The following is a 20218-nucleotide window of genomic DNA, read 5'->3' as shown; positions in this document are numbered from 1 at the left end:
CAACGCTGCTGGGTTTTTCACTTTCAACAGTTTCCCGTGTGTATCAATAATGGTCCAAAACCCAAAGAACATCCAGCCAACTTTACACAACTGTGGGAAGCATTGGAGTCAACATGGGCCAGCATCCCTGTGGAACACCTTGTAGAGTCCATGCCCCAACAAATTGAGGCTGTTATGAGGCAAAAGGGGGCGGGGGTGCGCAACACAATATTAGGAAGGTGTTTTTTAATGTTTTGTCCACTCAGTGGACAGTGTGTATTAACCCCTCCTCTCTGTGTCTGTAGGGAACTGTAATATAACAGACTCAGTGTTGGAGGTGGTAGCCTATGAGGCCAAGAGGCTGTTCAGAGACAGACTGGTCTCCTCTAAAGACATCCATTCCTTTGACAACATCCTCTCCTCTGTCATACGAGGTGACTGGGGCTCCGACGCACTCGACAACATGACAGGTAAAACACATCTCAGGGCTCCTCTCCCTCTGCAGAGTGTCTCTATATACTGTATGACAGTGGGTTCTCTGTGGGTTCTCTGTTGTTGGGTTCTCTGAGAAATGAGTTTGTGTGTGTATATAGATGTGTGTATTGTTAAGTTCATGTTTTAAGTATCCCTATATTTCTGTTATTACGGGGCTATCACTCAGTCAAGAGTGCGCATGCGCATGAAGTCTGGTAGTTGTTGGACCTAGCCTGGAGTGTAATGGCTACCTTGTAGTGTGTTCATATAGTAGAGTAAACTTTGTTAAACTGGAACCTTGTCGTTGTGTCATTTCGAGTTAACATTGGTAGCAGAGGATGGCTTCTAACTACAAAGTGCCACCTCGCTTCGACGAGAAGAGGTCGTACGAAAGTTGGAAAAATGAACTGGGAATCTGGATACGCGTTACTAATCTGGACGCGAAAAAGCAAGCACTTGCGGTGGTATTATCGCTCGAGGGAAGAGCGAGAGATACAGCACTGGAAATATCCGTTGAAGATTTGAACAAGGATGACGGTATGGGAACTTTGATCACAGCACTGGATTCTGTATTTCTCAAAGAAGAGAAAGACCGTGCCTACGAGGCATATTCAAACTTTGACAGTGTTACGAGAGATATTTCGGTTGCAATGGCAGACTACATCATTGATTTCGAACAGAGGTACAATAGAATGCGCAAGTACGACATGGTTCTCCCAGATGCAGTGTTAGGGTTCAAGTTGCTAGACACTGCTTGTCTAGATGGTAGGGAGAAACAGTTGGCTTTGACTGCTTGTACTGTGCTGACTTCTGCATCTATGAAGTCGGCACTAAAAAGAATATTTGGTGAGAAGACGTCTGTCGCGCCAATAACAGATGGAATGCAAGTGAGTGACGCAGCATATTACACCGAGCAGCACAGAAAAGGCGCCAACAAGTCACGTTCTCAAGACAACCAGAAGAGGGCGCCATTTCCCGGCACAAATCCACTGGACAAATATGGAAGGAGATCGAAATGTGCAATTTGTCAAAGCACTTACCATTGGGTTAAAGACTGTCCTCATAAAAATGAACAAGTTAAACTAACAGAGGAAAATGTAAACACAGAGATAGAGCAGTGTAACATTACACTGTTTTCAAATGAATCTGCTTCTGATACTGAGATTTTTATAGTTGAATCCTTAGGATCTGCTGTGATTGATACTGCATGTACACGGACAGTGTGTGGTGCAAAATGGCTTGATAGCTATGTCAGTGAACTAAATATGAAAGAAGTACAAAATATGATTGACACACCAAGCAACAGAGCTTTCAAATTTGGAGATGGGAGAATTGTCCATTCTACCAAGAGAGTTAAGATACCAGCAAAAATTGGTCAGACTAAGTGTCACATTGAAACAGAGGTGGTCCCTACAGATATCCCCTTACTATTAAGCAAAGCTTCCCTCAAGAAGGCAGGAGCTGTACTAGACATAAAAAATGACCAGGCAGTGATGTTTAAACAACCAGTGACTCTTGAACTTACTACCTCAGGCCACTATTGTGTAAACATTTTAGACAAAGACATCACACAGAGTCCATGCAAAAATGAGATTCTGACTGACACAGAGAACATGAGCACTAAAGAAAAACACAAAGTGTTGTTAAAGCTTTACAAACAGTTTGGACATGATACAGTTGACATACTTCAGAAGTTACTCAGCAGTTCAGGGAATAATGATGATGAGAAGTACGAAACTGGAAACAAAGTGTACTACAAACGAGTTGACTGTCAAGAGTGGAAAGGACCGGGAGTAGTCATTGGTCAAGATGGTGTGGTGATATTTGTGAGGCACGGAGGCATGACTGTCAGGGTGCATCACTCAAGATTGCGGAAAGTAAATGATCAACAAGATAGAGGGGCTGTTGCTGAGAATCAGTCTCCTAATGAAAATGACAAAAAGGACACAGTAACAGACACAAACCTACCAGATGTCGCATCCAATGATATGGACACCGAAACTGACACAGGAAATGGAGTAGAGACCTTCAACCATGCCACAGGTAATACTGTTGAGCGTTCAAATGAGGAAAACATTCAACAGCCACATGTGTTAAGAGAACATGGTTGTTCCAATCTGAAAACTGGACAAACTGTTAAATACACGGACAGAGAAAGTGGTATTCCACATACAGCAACCGTCATTGGACGAGCAGGAAAAGCAAAACACAAGAGCTGGTACAACTTGCAGTACTCTGAACCAGCTACACTTTCTGGTACAACAGGGTCAGCTGACCTGTCACTTGTAGATATCAGAATTGAACCAATGGAAAATCGAGAAAAACAGAATGACATTCAAAATGATGATGTACTTGAAACAAAGGACGTGTCATTTGACTCAGCTAAGCTAGATGAGCTCAGTAAGTGGAGGAAAAATGGAGTGTTTGAGGAAGTCAAAGACATTGGCCAAAAGTGCGTCTCAACAAGGTGGGTGTGTACCCTTAAAGAATCCTTAACTGGAATAGTGCCCAAAGCACGTCTAGTGGCTAGAGGTTTTGAGGAGCTGGCTGCTAAAGAACTCCCAAAAGACTCACCGACATGCGCCTCAGAGTCACTCAGATTGCTGATGTCAGTGATCTGCCAGAAAAAATGGAAACTTAATTCCATAGACATCAAATCTGGATTTTTGCAGGGAACAGAGCTGTCAAGGGACATTCACATCCGACCTTCGCCTGAAGCTAAAAGCGAAGGAACACTGTGGAAACTAAAGAAGTGTGTGTATGGACTGGCAGATGGATCACTCTACTGGTACAACAAAGTCAAGGCAACAATGCTGAATACAGGTGGAAAAATGTCACAAGTGGATCCTGCAGTCTTCTATTGGCTTGATCAAGACTGCAATGTGACTGGAGTACTTGCCTGTCATGTTGATGACTTTATCTGGGGTGGCTCACAGACCTTTGCTTCAACTGTGATTCCACACCTCAAAGCTGTTTTCTAGGTTGGCCGTGAGGAGCATGATCATTTTTGTTATGTTGGCATAGAGTTTATTACAGTTGATGGAAAAATACTGATGCAACAGGAGAGCTATATCAAGAATCTTCGACCTATCCACATGGATTCTTCAAGAGCCGTACAAAGGAATTCCCCTCTGTGGAATTGAAGCTGGTCAATTGAGGTCAAAGATAGGACAAATTTTATGGGCTGCGAGACAGAGTAGACCTGGTTTGATGGTTGCAACTTGGCATCTAACACAAAACAAGCCACTGTACAAACCATTCATGAGGCAAACAAAGTTGTTCGTAAACTGAAATCACAAAAAGTGACTTTAAAGTTTCAGCATGTTGGAAAAGATGACTCTTTGAAACTAGTTGTCTTCAGTGATGCTTCGCTAGGTTAACACTGGTGGGACAAAACGGCACTTTCTACCTGTAGTTTGTGTCACTGTCAACTACTCATTAGTTGATGCTGTGAAGTCAACCAAGTCTGTCAGAGAAAAGACTTTGAGATTAGCAGCATCAAGGAACTTATTCAAGCACAGAGAATCCAGCGGATTCTGTGGTCAACCACAAAGGAAAAGCTTGCTGACTGTCTGACTAAAAAAGGAGCATCCGGTCTTGTGCTCCTACAGGCTCTCGCTCCTACAGGCTCTCAGTAATGGAAAGTGGCAGCTTGAGTAATACAAATAAAAAACTGTCACACAACCCATTTGTAATGGGGATCTTGAATAATACTTGGACATTTAATTATGTTGTTGATGTTTTATTTGTCTTTAAAGAAAAGGGGGAGATTGTTAAGTTCATGTTTTAAGTATCCCTATATTTCTGTTATTACGGGGCTATCACTCAGTCAAGAGTGCGCATGCGCATGAAGTCTGGTAGTTGTTGGACCTAGCCTGGAGTGTAATGGCTACCTTGTAGTGTGTTCATATAGTAGAGTAAACTTTGTTAAACTGGAACCTTGTCGTTGTGTCATTTCGAGTTAACATTGTGTATAACTGTGTATTTTCTCCCTGCAGATGGTTTCTATGTGACGTGGGGTGCGTCTGAGGGAGGGGGAGTGATGGCCCCTGGTCAGTCCCTGCCCCCCCACGGTAAATCTCTGGGACGCCTCGACTTTGCCGACCTACGCCAGGTCATACACAAGGTCAGTGTCGGTGTGTGTTTGTGTTGTGTAGGACAGGTAGAGAGAGTGTGTATTAATGTATCTCTGCCTTCTGTAGGGAGCGGTCCTGTATGGTCGTGACAACAGGGAGTTGGATCTGCTGTTGTTCTGGGAGGTGTGTCACTTTGTGTCTCGTGTGGACCGTGTCCTGAGTCGACCGGGTGGCTCTCTGCTCCTGGCCGGACGCAGCGGGGTGGGCCGACGCACCGCCACATGCCTGGTCTCACACATGCATGGATACACACTCTACACACCCAAGATCTCCCGCGGATACTCACTCAAACACTTCAACAATGACCTGAAGAACGTAAGATGTCATACCTCTGTGTCTGTCTCTCTGTAACCTAATGTTTTAGTGTGCAGTGTTTCCCCTATATTCGTTTAGCCGAGGTAGACTTATTTTTATTCAATTTCCTTATACTTTTTTGAAATGGAAACCTTTTTCAGTGTTAACTTACGCTACTAAAACCAGATATAAAGTATGTAGAAAAGATAATGGACCTATTTACGTTTTTATAAGATCTTTGAGAACTAACAATCACCACAATTAGGGAGAATCAAAAATTACAAAGATGTCATGGCATGGGGCATTCATTTTGTTATTATGTTTTATTCACTCAGATAGCATAAGAACATGGCATAAGCCACTGCAAAATATGTAGAATTGTTGGAAATTAGCTTTTAAACATCACATTTTCTCTCTGCCCCATGCCAAAATATGTAAATTTGTTGGAAATTAGCTTTAAAACAGCACATTTCTCTGCACCATGCCAAAATATGTAAATTTGTTGGAAATTAGCTTTAAAACAGCACATTTCTCTCTGCACCATGCCAAAATATGTAAATTTGTTGGAAATTAGCTTTAAAACAGCACATTTCTCTCTGCACCATGCCAAAATATGTAAATTTGTTGGAAATTAGCTTTAAAACAGCACATTTCTCTCTGCACCATGCCAAAAATATGTAGAATTGCAGGAAATGTGCTTTAAAACAACAAAATGTTGTCTCTTCGGCCAAGAGGAGGGCCTCTAAAATGTTCAGTTGGAGACCACTCCATTGGCCACGTCCACTGTCACACCCCTACCACGCTCACCCTCTATGCCCCATTTTGATCCAGAAAAAATGACAAGGTAGAATTTGATGCATTCAGTCTTTTAGTTTTTTCCATGAGGTAAATGCAGATGGGCAACCTCATGCTTCAGCCTATTTATTTAAAGCCGCTATGTTGCATCAGTTGGGCTACAGGTGATAATGCTTTTAAAGGGAAAATTATATTTCAGATGGTGTCACGGGGGTGAATGCCCCCGGAAACCTCCCAGCAAAAGGACCCCCCCCCCCCCTAACTTTACCATTGCTGCTGAAAGTAAATCGTAGGGGAAACACTGGTGTGTGTAAGGCAAAGCTGGACAAGGCAAAGCTGGACAAGGCAAAGCTGGACAAGGCAAAGCTGGACAAGGCAAAGCTGGACAAGGCAAAGCTGGACAAGGCAAAGCATGCTGCAGGGAACATCAAATCACACACACCTGACTGTGTGTTCTCTTCTGTGTAGGTGATGCAGCTGGCAGGTCTGGAGGGCCAACAGGTGGTGCTGTTGCTGGAGGATTATCAGTTTGTCCACCCAGCCTTCCTGGAGATGGTCAACAGCCTGCTGTCCTCTGGTCAGTCGCAGATAAACAACTACACAAATGAAATACACCATTTTTTACATTTATTTTTTATTTCACCTTTATTTAACCAGGTAGGCTAGTTGAGAACAAGTTCTCATTTGCAACTGCGACCTGGCCAAGATAAAGCATAGCAATTCGACACATACAACAACACAGAGTTACACATGGAATAAACAAAACATACAGTCAATAATACAGTAGAAAAATACGTCTATATACAATGTGAGCAAATGAGGTGAGATAAGGGAGGTAAAGGCAAAAAAAAAAAAAAAAAGTCTGATGATGAATAAAATCAAATGAAACCATGTGTCATAAATCCCAGGTGAAGTGCTGAGTCTGTACTCTTTCAGTTCAAAGTGATGTGTTGTAGATGAGGTACTGGCCTGGAGCCTGTACTGTACTGTACTGAGTTCAGTGTTATATGTGTTGTAGATGAGGTACTGGCCTGGAGCCTGTACTGTACTGTACTGAGTTCAGTGTTATATGTATTGTAGATGAGGTACTGGCCTGGAGCCTGTACTGTACTGAGTTCAGTGTTATATGTGTTGTAGATGAGGTACTGGCCTGGAGCCTGTACTGTACTGTACTGAGTTCAGTGTTGTAGATGAGGTACTGGCCTGGAGCCTGTACTGTACTGAGTTCAGTGTTATATGTGTTGTAGGTGAGGTACTGGCCTGGAGCCTGTACTGTACTGAGTTCAGTGTTATATGTGTTGTAGATGAGGTACTGGCCTGGAGCCTGTACTGTACTGAGTTCAGTGTTATATGTGTTGTAGATGAGGTACTGGCCTGGAGCCTGTACTGTACTGAGTTCAGTGTTATATGTGTTGTAGATGATGTACTGGCCTGGAGCCTGTACTGTACTGTACTGTACTGAGTTCAGTGTTATATGTGTTGTAGGTGAGGTACTGGCCTGGAGCCTGTACTGTACTGTACTGAGTTCAGTGTTATATGTGTTGTAGATGAGGTACTGGCCTGGAGCCTGTACTGTACTGTACTGAGTTCAGTGTTATATGTGTTGTAGATGAGGTACTGGCCTGGAGCCTGTACTGTACTGTACTGAGTTCAGTGTTGTATGTGTTGTAGGTGAGGTACTGGCCTGGAGCCTGTACTGTACTGAGTTCAGTGTTATATGTGTTGTAGATGAGGTACTGGCCTGGAGCCTGTACTGTACTGAGATCAGTGTGTGTTATATGTGTTGTAGGTGAGGTACTGGCCTGGAGCCTGTACTGTACTGTACTGAGTTCAGTGTTATATGTGTTGTAGATGAGGTACTGGCCTGGAGCCTGTACTGTACTGAGATCAGTGTGTGTTATATGTGTGTTGTAGATGAGGTACTGGCCTGGAGCCTGTACTGTACTGAGATCAGTATGTGTTATATGTGTTGTAGGTGAGGTTCCAGGCCTGTACTCCCCAGAGGAGCTGGAGCCCCTCCTCTCCTCTCTCAAAGATCCTGCATCCCAGGACGGATTCACCGGACCCCTCTTCAACTACTTTGCCTACCGTGAGAGACTCATCTATCTAGCTACTCATCTACATGACATTACATTGTAGTCATTTAGCAGACACTCTTATCCATATCGATTTATAGGAGCAATTAGGGTTAAGTGTCTTGCTGAAAGTCACATCGGCACATCTACACATCCTCGGTTCTCTCATCTCCTCTCCCTCTCTCCCTTCCTCTCACTTCATCCCTCTCCTCCCCCGCTTTTATTGTGATGCTGTGTTTGTTCTGTAGATACTGCAGAATCAGATCAATAGATGTCTCTTCCGTTCGAGTTCCTCTGACTAAACTACTGGCCTTTCAGCTGGGGGGTAAATGGACAAGGACAGCAGTACACCAGCCATTACACACTCTATGTTTCTTTTTCTCTGTCTCTCTCTCTGTCTCTCTCTTTGTCTCTGTCTCTCTGTCTCTCTCTCTCTCTGTCTCTCTCTCTGTCTCTCTCTCTGTCTCTTTCTCAGGAATCCAGCAGAACCTACACATAGTGTTGATCATGGACTGCACCAACTCTAACTTCACCATTAGCTGTGAGAGCAACCCGGCTCTCTACCGCAGGTGTTCCGTCCAGTGGATGGACGGATGGTCTGAGAGCAGCATGAAGAAGGTGGGAGGAGAGGATGGAGGGAGGGATGAGAACATAGCATCATACAGGGTTATAATATTGTCATTAGCTCTGTCCTCCTTCATAACCTTCATGTTGATGCTGTCCTGTCAGATCCCTGAGATGCTGCTGGCTAAGGTGGAGGGGGAGAAGAGTGGAGGAGAGAAAGGCCACAAGAGAAAAGGCTCAGGTAGGAGAAAACATCCCTGCCACCAGAGTCCTAGTAAGTCATAGTCAGACTATAGAGAACTAGCTCTAAACTAGCTCACTTGTGGATATGTTCTGTCTCGTTTGTCCCTCCCAGCGTCGGGTCAGGATGATCTGTGTCGCTCCTTCCTGATGATCCATGAGTCTTGTAGAGAATATGGAGCCACACCCAGCCAGTACATGGCCTTCCTCCACGTCTACACCTCCATTTACAGCAGCAAACAGAGCCAGCTCACTCTCAGACAGCAACATCTACAGGTAACACACACACCATATACACACACTTTATAAACACACCATATACACACACTATATACAAACACTATATACGCAATATTTATCAATAATAAAAAAGCAGTTTCTGGCTAAAGAAACAAGACTAACAAGGGAAATCCATGAACTAATAGTACAGGTAGATGGCAATGAAAACGATACTACAGAGATACAAAATAAGTTAGAGGAAAAACAAAAAGAACTTGAGGAACTTATTCAAGAACGATCTAATGTAATCTATTACAAAAATAAGGCAAACTGGATGGAATATGGAGAAAAATTCACAAAATTCTTCCTGAATCTCCAATACAGGAACGCTAACTAAAAGAATTTGCAGAAACTCGTTACTGAAGACGGAGTCAAATATCATTCTCCGAATTATATTTTAAAAGAGGAAGCTAATTATTTTAGGCAGATGTTCTCTTTTCCGTCTCATCCTCTCCCACTGAATGAAGATTACTGTAAGGAATTCTTTCTAAATACTATATAAAAAATGGAAAATTAACAAATGTACAGAAAGATCAGTGCAAAGGCCAAATTACAGAGGAAGAACTTTTTGAGGCTATTAAATCCTTTCAGTCTGGAAAAACCCCAGGGCTTGATGGCATACCGGTAGAGGTATATCAAGTATTTTTTGATGTACTAAAAGCTCCATTGTTAGATTGTTTTAACTACTCCTATAGAAATGGTAGTCTGTCGGGTACTCAGCAGGAAGGTCTGATTTCTCTATTATTAACTTCTACTTGGTCACAATCCCGGATCCGGGAGCACCCTCATCAGTAAAAAAGCTGACTAGCATAGCCTAGCATAGCGCCACAAGTAAATACTAGCATCTAAATATCATTAAATCACAAGTCCAAGACACCAGATGAAAGATACACATCTTGTGAATCCAGCCATCATTTCTGATTTTTAAAATGTTTTACAGGGAAGACACAATATGTATTTCTATTAGTTAACCACGATAGCAAAAGACAACTTTTTTTCCCCACCATTTTTTTCCTGCATAGGTAGCTATCACAATTTCGACCAAATAAAGATATAAATAGCCACTAACCAAGAAACAACTTCATCAGATGACAGTCTGATAACATATTTATTGTATAGCATATGTTTTGTTAGAAAAATGTGCATATTTCAGGTATAAATCATAGTTTTACATTGCAGCCACCATCACAACTCTCACCAAAGCAACTAGAATAACTACAGAGACCAACGTGAATTACCTAAATACTCATCATAAAACATTTATGAAAAATACACAGCGTACAGCAAATGAAAGACAAAGATCTTGTGAATCCAGCCAATATTTCAGATTTTTTAAGTGTTTTACAGCGAAAACACAATATAGCATTATATTAGCTTATTACAATAGCCAACCACACAACAGCATTGATTCAAGCCAACAATAGCGATAACGAATAAACCAGCAAAAGATATTAATTTTTTCACTAACCTTCTCAAACTTCTTCAGATGACAGTCCTATAACATCATATTACACAATACATATAGAGTTTGTTCGAAAATGTGCATATTTAGCGGCACAAATCGTGGTTATACAATGAGAATAGTAGCCAAGCTGCCAACAAAATGTCGGGAGAAATCTTGGGAGAGGCACCTAATCTAATCAGTAACTAATCATAAACTTGACTAAAAAATACAGGTTGGACAGCAAATGAAAGATACATTAGTTCTTAATGCAACCGCTGTGTTAGATTTTTAAAATTAACGTTACTACGACATACGGTCTCGTTAAAGCGAGACCGCACCAAAATTAATGGCAGAATAGTAGTTTCACATTTTTCAACAGAACAACGAATTAACATCATAAATACTTCTTACTTTTTGATGAGCTTCCATCAGAATCTTGGACAAGTTGTCTTTTGTCCAGAAGAATCGTTGCTCGGTTGTAGATTGTCGCCTTCAACTTTGGAATTAGCAGTAAACATTTGCCATGTGGCGAAGACGTGCCCAACTCACTATAACGCAGCACAAAGAAATATCCGAAAATCGCAATATACTGATATAAACTGATATAACTCGGTTTAAAATAACTACATTATGATGTCTTTAACACCTATATCGAATAAAATCAGAGCCGGATATATCTAAGGCCTATAACGGGAGCTTTCCAGAACGCCATCCTGAGGTCTGTCTTGCGTTATGGCGAATGTTGAAAAGAGTGCACCCCACGTTCCAAGACCCTTTATATGGCCTCAGATCTGCCTAGCAACTCCATTCCAATTCTCACTATTTGCTGACATCTAGGGGAAGGCGTATGCAGTGCATGTCGACCAATAGAAGACATGCAAATTAATAAACTGACCCTAGAACAGCCTGCCTGATTTCAGATTTCTCACTTCCTCACAGGAAGTTTGCTCCAACTTGAGTTCTGTTTTACTCACAGATATAATTCAAACGGTTTTAGAAACTAGAGAGTGTTTTCTATCCAATAGTAATAATAATATGCATATTGTACGAGCAAGAATTGAGTACGAGGCAGTTTAATTTGGGAACGAAATTTTTACAAAGTGAAAACAGCACCCCCTATTGAGAAAAGGTTTTAAAACAAGACCCAGATGGCAAATATAAAGACCCGGTCTTTCTAAAAAACTGGAGGCCCCTTACACTTCAATGTTGTGATGCAAAAATACTAGCAAAATGCATAGCGCTCAGAATTAAAAGGGTTTTACCAGGTATTGTTCATCCTGATCAGACAGGTTTTTTACATGGACGATACATTGGCGATAATATACGACAACTACTAGAAATAATAGAACATCATGAAACATATAAGAAGCCAGGAATGGTATTTATAGCGGATTTTGAAAAGGCATTTGATAAAGTAAGACTGGATTTTATTCAATTTCTGTAATTCTCTTATAAAATGGGTATAAATAATGTATAGCAACCCCAGGTGTAAAATAGTAAATAACGGCTACTTCTCAGAGTTTTGAATTGTCAAGAGGAGTTAAACAAGGGTGTCCGCTGTCACCATACCTATTCGTTATGGCCATCGAAATGATAGCTATTAAAATCAGATCCAATAACAACATTAGAGGATTAGAAATCCAAGGCTTAAAAACAAAGGTGTCCATGTATGCCGATGACTCAAGTTTTATGTTGAGTCCGCAAGTTAGATCCCTGCAATGTCTCATTAAAGATCTTATCTGGGAAGCTAAACCAGACAAAATAAAACAAGCCTATCTATGTAATGAATATGAATTGGGTGGTTTGAGATTATTAAATATAAAAGCACTAAACCTCTCTCTAAAAGCTTCACTTAATTCAACATTTTTACTTGAACCCTAAATGGTTCGCAAGTAGATTAATAAGAAAAGCTAATCCATTATTTAAAAATAGCATTTTTGCCTTTGTGCAGATTGCCATGTCTCATTTTCGATTAATTGAAAATGATACTTTTTTCAAACAAGCATTGCAGAGCTGGCTATAATTTCAATTTCATCTCCCTGAAAAGATAGAACAAATATTATGGCTGAACTCAAATGTGCTGGTTGATAAAATACCTGTATTTATGGGAAAGATGTTTGAAAAGGGTATTTTGTTCTTAAATGATATTGTAAATTGTAATGGTAGAGTTATGTCCTTCATGGAGTTATCAGAATTTTACGGGAAGTTCTGCTCAATCCAAGAGTACAACCAATTGATTACAGCATTGCCCCAAAAATGGAGGAGGCAGGTGGCAGCTGGAGGAGGTAGGGAACTGGTCTGTTTGCCCAATATAAAGGATCAAAATGGAGGAGGCAGGTGGCAGCTGGAGGAGGAATGGAACTGGTCTGTCTGCCCAATATAAAGGATCAAAATGGAGGAGGCAGGTGGCAGCAGGAGGAGGTAGGGAACTGGTCTGTTTGCCCAATATAAAGGATCTAAATGGAGGATGCAGGTGGCAGCAGGAGGAGGAAGGGAACTGGTCTGTCTGCCCAATATAAAGGATCAAAATGGAGGAGGTAGGTGGTAGCAGGAGGAGGTAGGGAACTGGTCTGTTTGCCCAATATAAAGGATCAAAATGGAGGAGGTAGGTGGTAGCAGGAGGAGGTAGGGAACTGGTCTGTTTGCCCAATATAAAGGATCAAAATGGAGGAGGCAGGTGGCAGCTGGAGGAGGTAGAGAACTGGTCTGTCTGCCCAATATAAAGGATCAAAATGGAGGAAGCAGGTGGTAGCAGGAGGAGGTAGGGAACTGGTCTGTCTGCCCAATATAAAGGATCAAAATGGAGGAGGCAGGTGGCAGCTGGAGGAGGTAGGGAACTGGTCTGTTTGCCCAATATAAAGGATCAAAATGGAGGAGGCGGGTGGTAGCTGGAGGAGGTAGGGAACTGGTCTGTCTGCCCAATATAAAGGATCAAAATGGAGGAGGCAGGTGGTAGCAGGAGGAGGTAGGGAACTGGTCTGTCTGCCCAATATAAAGGATCTAAATGGAGGAGGCAGGTGGCAGCAGGAGGAGGAAGGGAACTGGTCTGTCTGCCCAATATAAAGGATCAAAATGGAGGAGGCAGGTGGCAGCAGGAGGAGGTAGGGAACTGGTCTGTCTGCCCAATATAAAGGATCAAAATGGAGGAGGTAGGGAACTGGTCTGTCTGCCCAATATATAGGATCTAAACTGGCAGAGGAATAAAACTAGCATAAATACCAGTTTCATTTGAGGACCAGGATGTTGACAACTGTGCCATACAGATTGCAAAATAGTTGGGAAGAGATTTTTGATGTACCGATTGCATGGTACAGGGTGTATGAGTTGATATATAAAACAACGCAAGATTCAAGACTTCGTGCTTTTCAGCTAAAATTATTATATAGAATTCTTGCCACCAACAAAATGTTGAATATTTGGGGCATAAAATCATCGAAGCTCTGCAGATTTTGTTGTGAGGATACAGAATCAATAGACCATTTATTTTGGTATTGCCCTCAGGTAGCCTGTTTCTGGTCTCAGGTTCAGGAATGGCTGAAAATGCATAGCATTGATCTAAAATTGACCCTAGAAATAGTACTGTTAGGAGATCTGGAGAGACCTGGTCAGTCAATTACTAATATACTAATACTCTTAGTAAAAGTATTTATCTTCAACACGCAATCTGTATATTCTATTCGATTAGATAGATTGAAATTGTACGTTAAACATCATAGCATAGTTGAAAGATATGTGTTGCATAGGAACACGATGTGGGTGGCCAGCAGAGATAGATGGGATGGGCTGAGGGAAGGTATGTGGAATTGGAGACAAGTGGGAGTGGAGTTGCTGTGTGAGAGAGAGAATGATGGTCAAAAGATAAAGGGGAAAAAAGTCAAAATAAAACATAATAAAAGTACATTTGAATGACACTAAGTGGCAGTGTTTTTACAACTAATCCTGAGGCTGATGCCGTGCAGGTGTTTGTACACATGCATATACACACACTCTCATTCAAATAAACACATACAAGAACACACACATACATGTAATAGTGCCAGACATGCACACTAACATATAAAGTAGGCATTGCTGTTATGATTTCAGATGTCCTCGATGTCCTTTGTTTAAAAAATATATATATATTTTTTTTCATTGTTGTTTACTGTTTTCTTCTGTCTTTTCCTTTTTTCTCTTTAGTTCTCTTGGTTGCTGGTTCATTGGGGGGTTCTTGGGGGTGGGGAATTAATTGTATTTTATATATTTTTTCTTCCGGGGGGGGGACTGTGTGAGGGGTCTCAAATATTTGAGGGACAGCTATTGGGAAACTTTGGGGGGATCTTGGAGGGTTCGGGTTTCACAAGATTGTGATCATGAAAAAGGAAACTATGACATATATTTTATATCACTATCATGCACACGCACCCTCACACAAAAGGATGGCTCTGTTGCGGAAAGACTGATATATGTTTGATAGTGTCTTGATGCTGTATTGTTTGTCCTTCATGTTCTAATACTTTAATGTTACCCCTTCCTTGTGTTTTGTAATAAACACTATATACACACACTATATACACACACACACCATATACACACACCATATACACACACCATATACACACACTATATACACAGACTATATACACACACTATATACACACACAACATTTACACACACCATATACACACACTATATACACACTATATACACACACAACATTTACATACACTATATACACACACTATATACACACACAACATTTACACACACCATATACATACACTATATACACACACTATATACACACACAACATTTACACACTATATATACACACACACCATATACACACACAACATTTACACACCATATTCAAACACTATATACACACACACTTTAATATACACACACTATATACGCTACCATTCAAAAGTTTGGGGTCACTTAGAAATGTCCTTGTTTTTGAAAGAAAAGCAAGAAAATGTGTCTGTTAAAATAACATAAAATTGATCAGAAATACAGTGTAGACATTGTTAATTTTGTAAATGACTATTGTAGCTGGAAACAGCAGATTTTTTATGGAATATCTACATAGGCGTACAGAGGCCCATTATCAGCAACCATCACTCCTGTGTTCCAATGGCATGTTGTGTTAGCTAATCCAGGTTTATCATTTTAAAAGGCTAATTGATCATTAGAAAACCCTTTTGCAATTATGTTAGCACAGCTGAAAACTGTTGTCCGGATTAAAGAAGCAATAAAACTGTCCTTCTTTAGACTAGTTGGGTATCTGGAGCATCAGCATTTATGGGTTCGATTATAGGCTCAAAATGGCCAGAAACAAATAACTTTAAAAAAAAATATATATATATTTCACCTTTATTTAACCAGGTAGGCTAGTTGAGAACAAGTTCTCATTTACAACTGCGACCGTGCCAATATAAAGCAAAGCAGTTCGACACAGACAACAACACAGAGTTACACATGGAATAAACAAACATACAGTCAATAATACAGTAGAAAAAGTCTACATACAGTTTCTTCTGAAACTCGTCAGTCTATTCTTGTTCTGAGAAATGAAGGCTATTCCATGCGAGAAATTGAGAAGAAACTGAAGATCATGTACAATGCTGTGTACTACTCCCTTCACCGAACAGCGTAAACTGTCTCTAACCAGAATAGAAAGAGGAGTGGGAGGCCCTGGTGCACAACTGAGCAAGAGGACAAGTACATTAGAGTGTCTAGTTTGAGAAACAGACGCCTCACAAGTCCTCAAATGGCAGCTTCATTAAATAGTACCCGCAAAACACCAGTCTCAACGTCAACAGTGAAGAGGTGACTCCGGGATGCTGGCCTTCTAGGTAGAGCTGCAAAGAAAAAGCCATATCTCAGACTGGCCAATAAAAAGAAAAGATTAAGATGGGCTAAACAACACAGACACTGGGCAGAGGAAGATTGGAAAAAAGTGTTATGGACAGACAAATCTAAGTTTGAGGTGTTGCAGAAAAAATGAAAAGATGCTCGGAGTGCTTGAAGCCATCTGTCAAGCATGGTGGAGGCAATGTGATGGTCTGGGGGTGCTTTGATGGTTGTAAAGTGGGAGATTTGTTCAGGGTCAAAGGGATCTTGAAGAAGGAAAGCTATCACTCCATTTCGCATCGCCATGCCATACCCTGTGGACAGCGCTTAATTGGAGCCAATTTCCTCCTACAACAGGACAATGACCCAAAGCACAGCTCTAAACTATGCAAGAACTATTTAGGGAAGAAGCAGTCAGCTGGTATTCTGTCTATAACGGAGTGGCCAGCACAGTCACCAGATCTCAACCCTATTGAGCTGTTGTGCGAGCAGGTTGACAGTATGGTACATAAGAAGTGCACATCAAGCCAATCCAACTTGTGGGAGGTGCTTCAGGAAGCATGGGGTGAAATCTCTTTAGATTACCTCAACAAATTGACAACTAGAATGCCAAAAGTCTGCAAGGCTGTAATTGCTGCAAATGGAGGATTCTTTGACGAAATCAATTAAAAATCATTATTTTTAATCTATTTATAACGTCTTGACTATATTTCCTATTCATTTTACAACTAATTTCATGTATCTTTTCATGGAAAACAAGGACATTTCTAAGTGACTCCAAACTTTTGAACGGTGGTGTACACACACTAAACACACACCATATACACACACACTATATACACACCATATACACATACTTAGCATTCACTTACAGTAATGCTCACACACAAACTCCCTGCAGCAGTGCATATGCAGATGTATGTGTTAAGTGTATCTTGTTTAGGATGAAACAGTCTGCTGAATGAACATATGAACATATATCATGAGACCTAATTGTGACATCTGATGTGGTTGGCTTTCCCCCCCAGGCGGGCGTGTCTAAGCTGAACGAAGCGAAGGCATTGGTGGATGAGCTGAAGAGGCGGGCCGCTGAGCAGAGCACTCTGCTGAGGACCAAACAGCAGGAGGCAGACTCAGCCTTGCAGGAGATCACCACCTCTATGCAGGTGTGTGTGTGTGCTTGTGCGCGCGTGAGCATTGGAGTGTGCCGGTACATTTGTGTATAGTTGTTTCTCTGAGCATGAGCTGTCTTTGTGCGTAGGTGTGTGTGGAGCGTGACAAGTCTCTTTGACACCTCTTTAAGCCTCGGTGGACAGGCCTGGTTGTCCGATTCGCCAAGCCGTTTCCGTGACAACTGCTGAGCAGATTCTAATAACAGCTTCTCTCTGTCTGTCTCTGTCTATCTCTCTCTGTCTCTCACTCTTCTCTGTCTCGGACAGCTATTAATTTTTCCCTCCCATAATTCACCCTGATTATTCATAAGCCCACCGTGCATGGCCTGCCACCCTCAGATCCCAGAGATGTGTTTGTGTGTGTGTGTTTGTAATGTGTGTGTGTTTGTAATGTGTTTGTGTGTTGTCTGGGCTGGCTTGTGATGTGGCAGTGATCTACTGGGACAGGGGTCCCCACAGGGACTTCCATCTCCTTCAGGCTAAGGTTTTGCACCAACTTTTCATCCAAACTTTCTCTGTGTCTTTGCCCTTCTCTCTACCTGCTACGCTCTACCGCATAGCTTGAGTGAGTGTGTCCTCATACTTCATAGCTAATGTTTTCTGTTTCTTCCACTTTCCTCTTCTCCCTGATGGGTTGATGTATTGGGGAAAGCTCTGTTCATTAGTGAAGATATCTCACCATCTCTCTCCTCAGTCACAGAGATGGAGGGAAAGAGAGAGAGAGGGAGGGCATACAGTACCAGTCAAAAGTTTGGACAGACCTGCTCATTAAAGGGTTTTTCTTTATTTTTACTATTTTCTGCATTGTAGAATAATAGTGAAAACATCAAGTCTATGAAATTACACATATGGAATCATGCTGTAACCAAAAAAGTGTTAACCTGTCTCGCCCCCCCGTTCCGCTAGCGGAACTCCTCCCACATTCCACTGAAAAGGCAGAGCGCGAAATTCAAAAAATATTTTTTTAGAAATATTTAACTTTCACACATTAACAAGTCCAATACAGCTAATGAAAGATACACATCTTGTGAATCCAGCCAACATGTCCGATTTTTTTAATGTTTTACAGGGAAAACACAATATATATTTATGTTAGCTCACCAACAAATAGAAAAAAGCACAGACATTTTTCACAGCACAGGTAGCATGCACAAAGCCAACCTAACTAACCTAGAACTAACCTAGAAACAACTCCCTCAGATGACAGTCCCTATAACATGTTACACAATAAATCTATGTTTTGTTCAAAAAATGTGCATATTTGAGCTATAAATCAGTTTTACATTACTGCTACCATCATAGCTACAGTCAGAAATAGCACGGGAGTAGCCAGAGTAAATACAGACACCAACGTCAACTACCTAATTACACATCATAAAACATTTCAGAAAAATATATGGTGGATAGCAAATGAAAGACAAAGATCTTGTGAATATAGCCAATATTTCCGATTTTTAAAATGTTTTACAGCGAAAACACCACATATATTTATGTTAGCTCACCACCAAATACAAAAGACAGACAGACATTTTTCACAGCACCGGTAGCATGCAGGTAGCATGCACAAAGCCAACCTAACTAACCTAGAACCAACCTAACTAACCTAGAAACAACTCCCTCAGATGACAGTCCTATAACATGTTACACAATAAATCTATGTTTTGTTCAAAAAATGTGCATATTTGAGCTATAAATCAGTTTTACATTACTGCTACCATCATAGCTACAGTCAGAAATAGCACGGGAGTAGCCAGAGTAAATACAGACACCAACGTCAACTACCTAATTACTCATCATAAAACATTTCAGAGAAATATATGGTGGATAGCAAATGAAAGACAAAGAACTTGTGAATACAGCCAATATTTCCGATTTTTGAAGTGTTTTACAGCAAAAACACAATATATCGTTATATTAGCTTACTACAATAGCTATCACACAACAGCATTGATTCAAGGCAAACGGTAGCGATAGCACAGTTCGACAGATATATGAAATAGCATCCCAAATTGGGTCCTTATCTTTGTTGATCTTCCATCAGAATGTTGTACAAGGGGTCCTTTGTTCAGAACCGTCTTTGTTTGGATCCAGAACGAACTATTTCCCTCTTGAATTAGCAAGCACACTGGCCGTGCAGCGCTAACCTCTCCTTCTTGAACAAATTCCTCCAACGCATCACGTCTAAAGTCCCGAATAAATTTCAATAATATAATTAAACTATATTGAAAAAACATACTTTAGGATGATATTGTGACATGTATCAAATAAAATCGAAGCCGGAGATCATATTCACCTATAACGACGGTTTTCCAGGAGGCGATTCCAGGTCCAACTTCGCGCCTTCCAAAAAAAAATAATGGCGGACCTCTCACTCCAAGAGGTTGTATTCAATCCCAGAACGAGATAATCAAGTCATTTCTGCTCTCACTTCCGCATGACACCCAGGGGAAGGTGTATGACGTGTTTCTACAGTCATAAGTGACATGCCCTTTTATAGACAAGCTCTTGAAGAGAGACCTCGCTTTTGGAAATCTCACTTCCGGATAGGAAATGGGCTGTAAAAAGAGTTCTGTTTCACTTAGAGAAATAATTAGAACGGTTTTAGAAACTAGAGAGTGTTTTCTATCCAATATTAATAATAATAATATGCATATTGTACGAGCAAGAATTGAGTACGAGGCCGTTTAAATTTTGAACGATTTTCCCCAAAAGTGAAAACAGCACCCCCTATCCTCAACAGGTTAACCTTTCTAGGACACACGTTCTGCTAGCGGAACCCCCCCACAACATTCCGCTGAAAAGGCAGCGCGGGAAATTCAAAAATATTTTTTAGAAATATGTAACTTTCACACAGTAACAAGTCCAATACAGCAAATAAAAGATAAACATATTGTTAATCTACCCATCGTGTCCGATTTAAAAATTAAAA

The 20218-nt window shown here is 41.0% G+C and overlaps 1 protein-coding gene across 1 annotated transcript in view; it reads left to right on the top strand.

Annotated features, from left to right (window-relative positions):
- The window catches only part of LOC120028431 (cytoplasmic dynein 2 heavy chain 1), a 121760-nt gene that overhangs the window by 57069 nt on the left and 44473 nt on the right, over positions 1 to 20218 (top strand). Inside the window, exons 50-58 of the mRNA XM_038973651.1 lie at positions 309 to 449; positions 4452 to 4579; positions 4656 to 4904; positions 6147 to 6255; positions 7654 to 7767; positions 8229 to 8371; positions 8483 to 8558; positions 8673 to 8833; positions 17146 to 17283. Coding sequence (XP_038829579.1) covers positions 309 to 449; positions 4452 to 4579; positions 4656 to 4904; positions 6147 to 6255; positions 7654 to 7767; positions 8229 to 8371; positions 8483 to 8558; positions 8673 to 8833; positions 17146 to 17283 — 1259 coding nt within the window. The remainder of the gene's footprint in view (positions 1 to 308; positions 450 to 4451; positions 4580 to 4655; positions 4905 to 6146; positions 6256 to 7653; positions 7768 to 8228; positions 8372 to 8482; positions 8559 to 8672; positions 8834 to 17145; positions 17284 to 20218) is intronic.

Source organism: Salvelinus namaycush, chromosome 34 (genome assembly GCF_016432855.1).
Source record: "Salvelinus namaycush isolate Seneca chromosome 34, SaNama_1.0, whole genome shotgun sequence".
NCBI lineage: Eukaryota > Metazoa > Chordata > Actinopteri > Salmoniformes > Salmonidae > Salvelinus > Salvelinus namaycush.
Note: the sequence above shows the minus strand (reverse complement) of the source record. Positions and strands in the feature narration are given on the sequence as shown.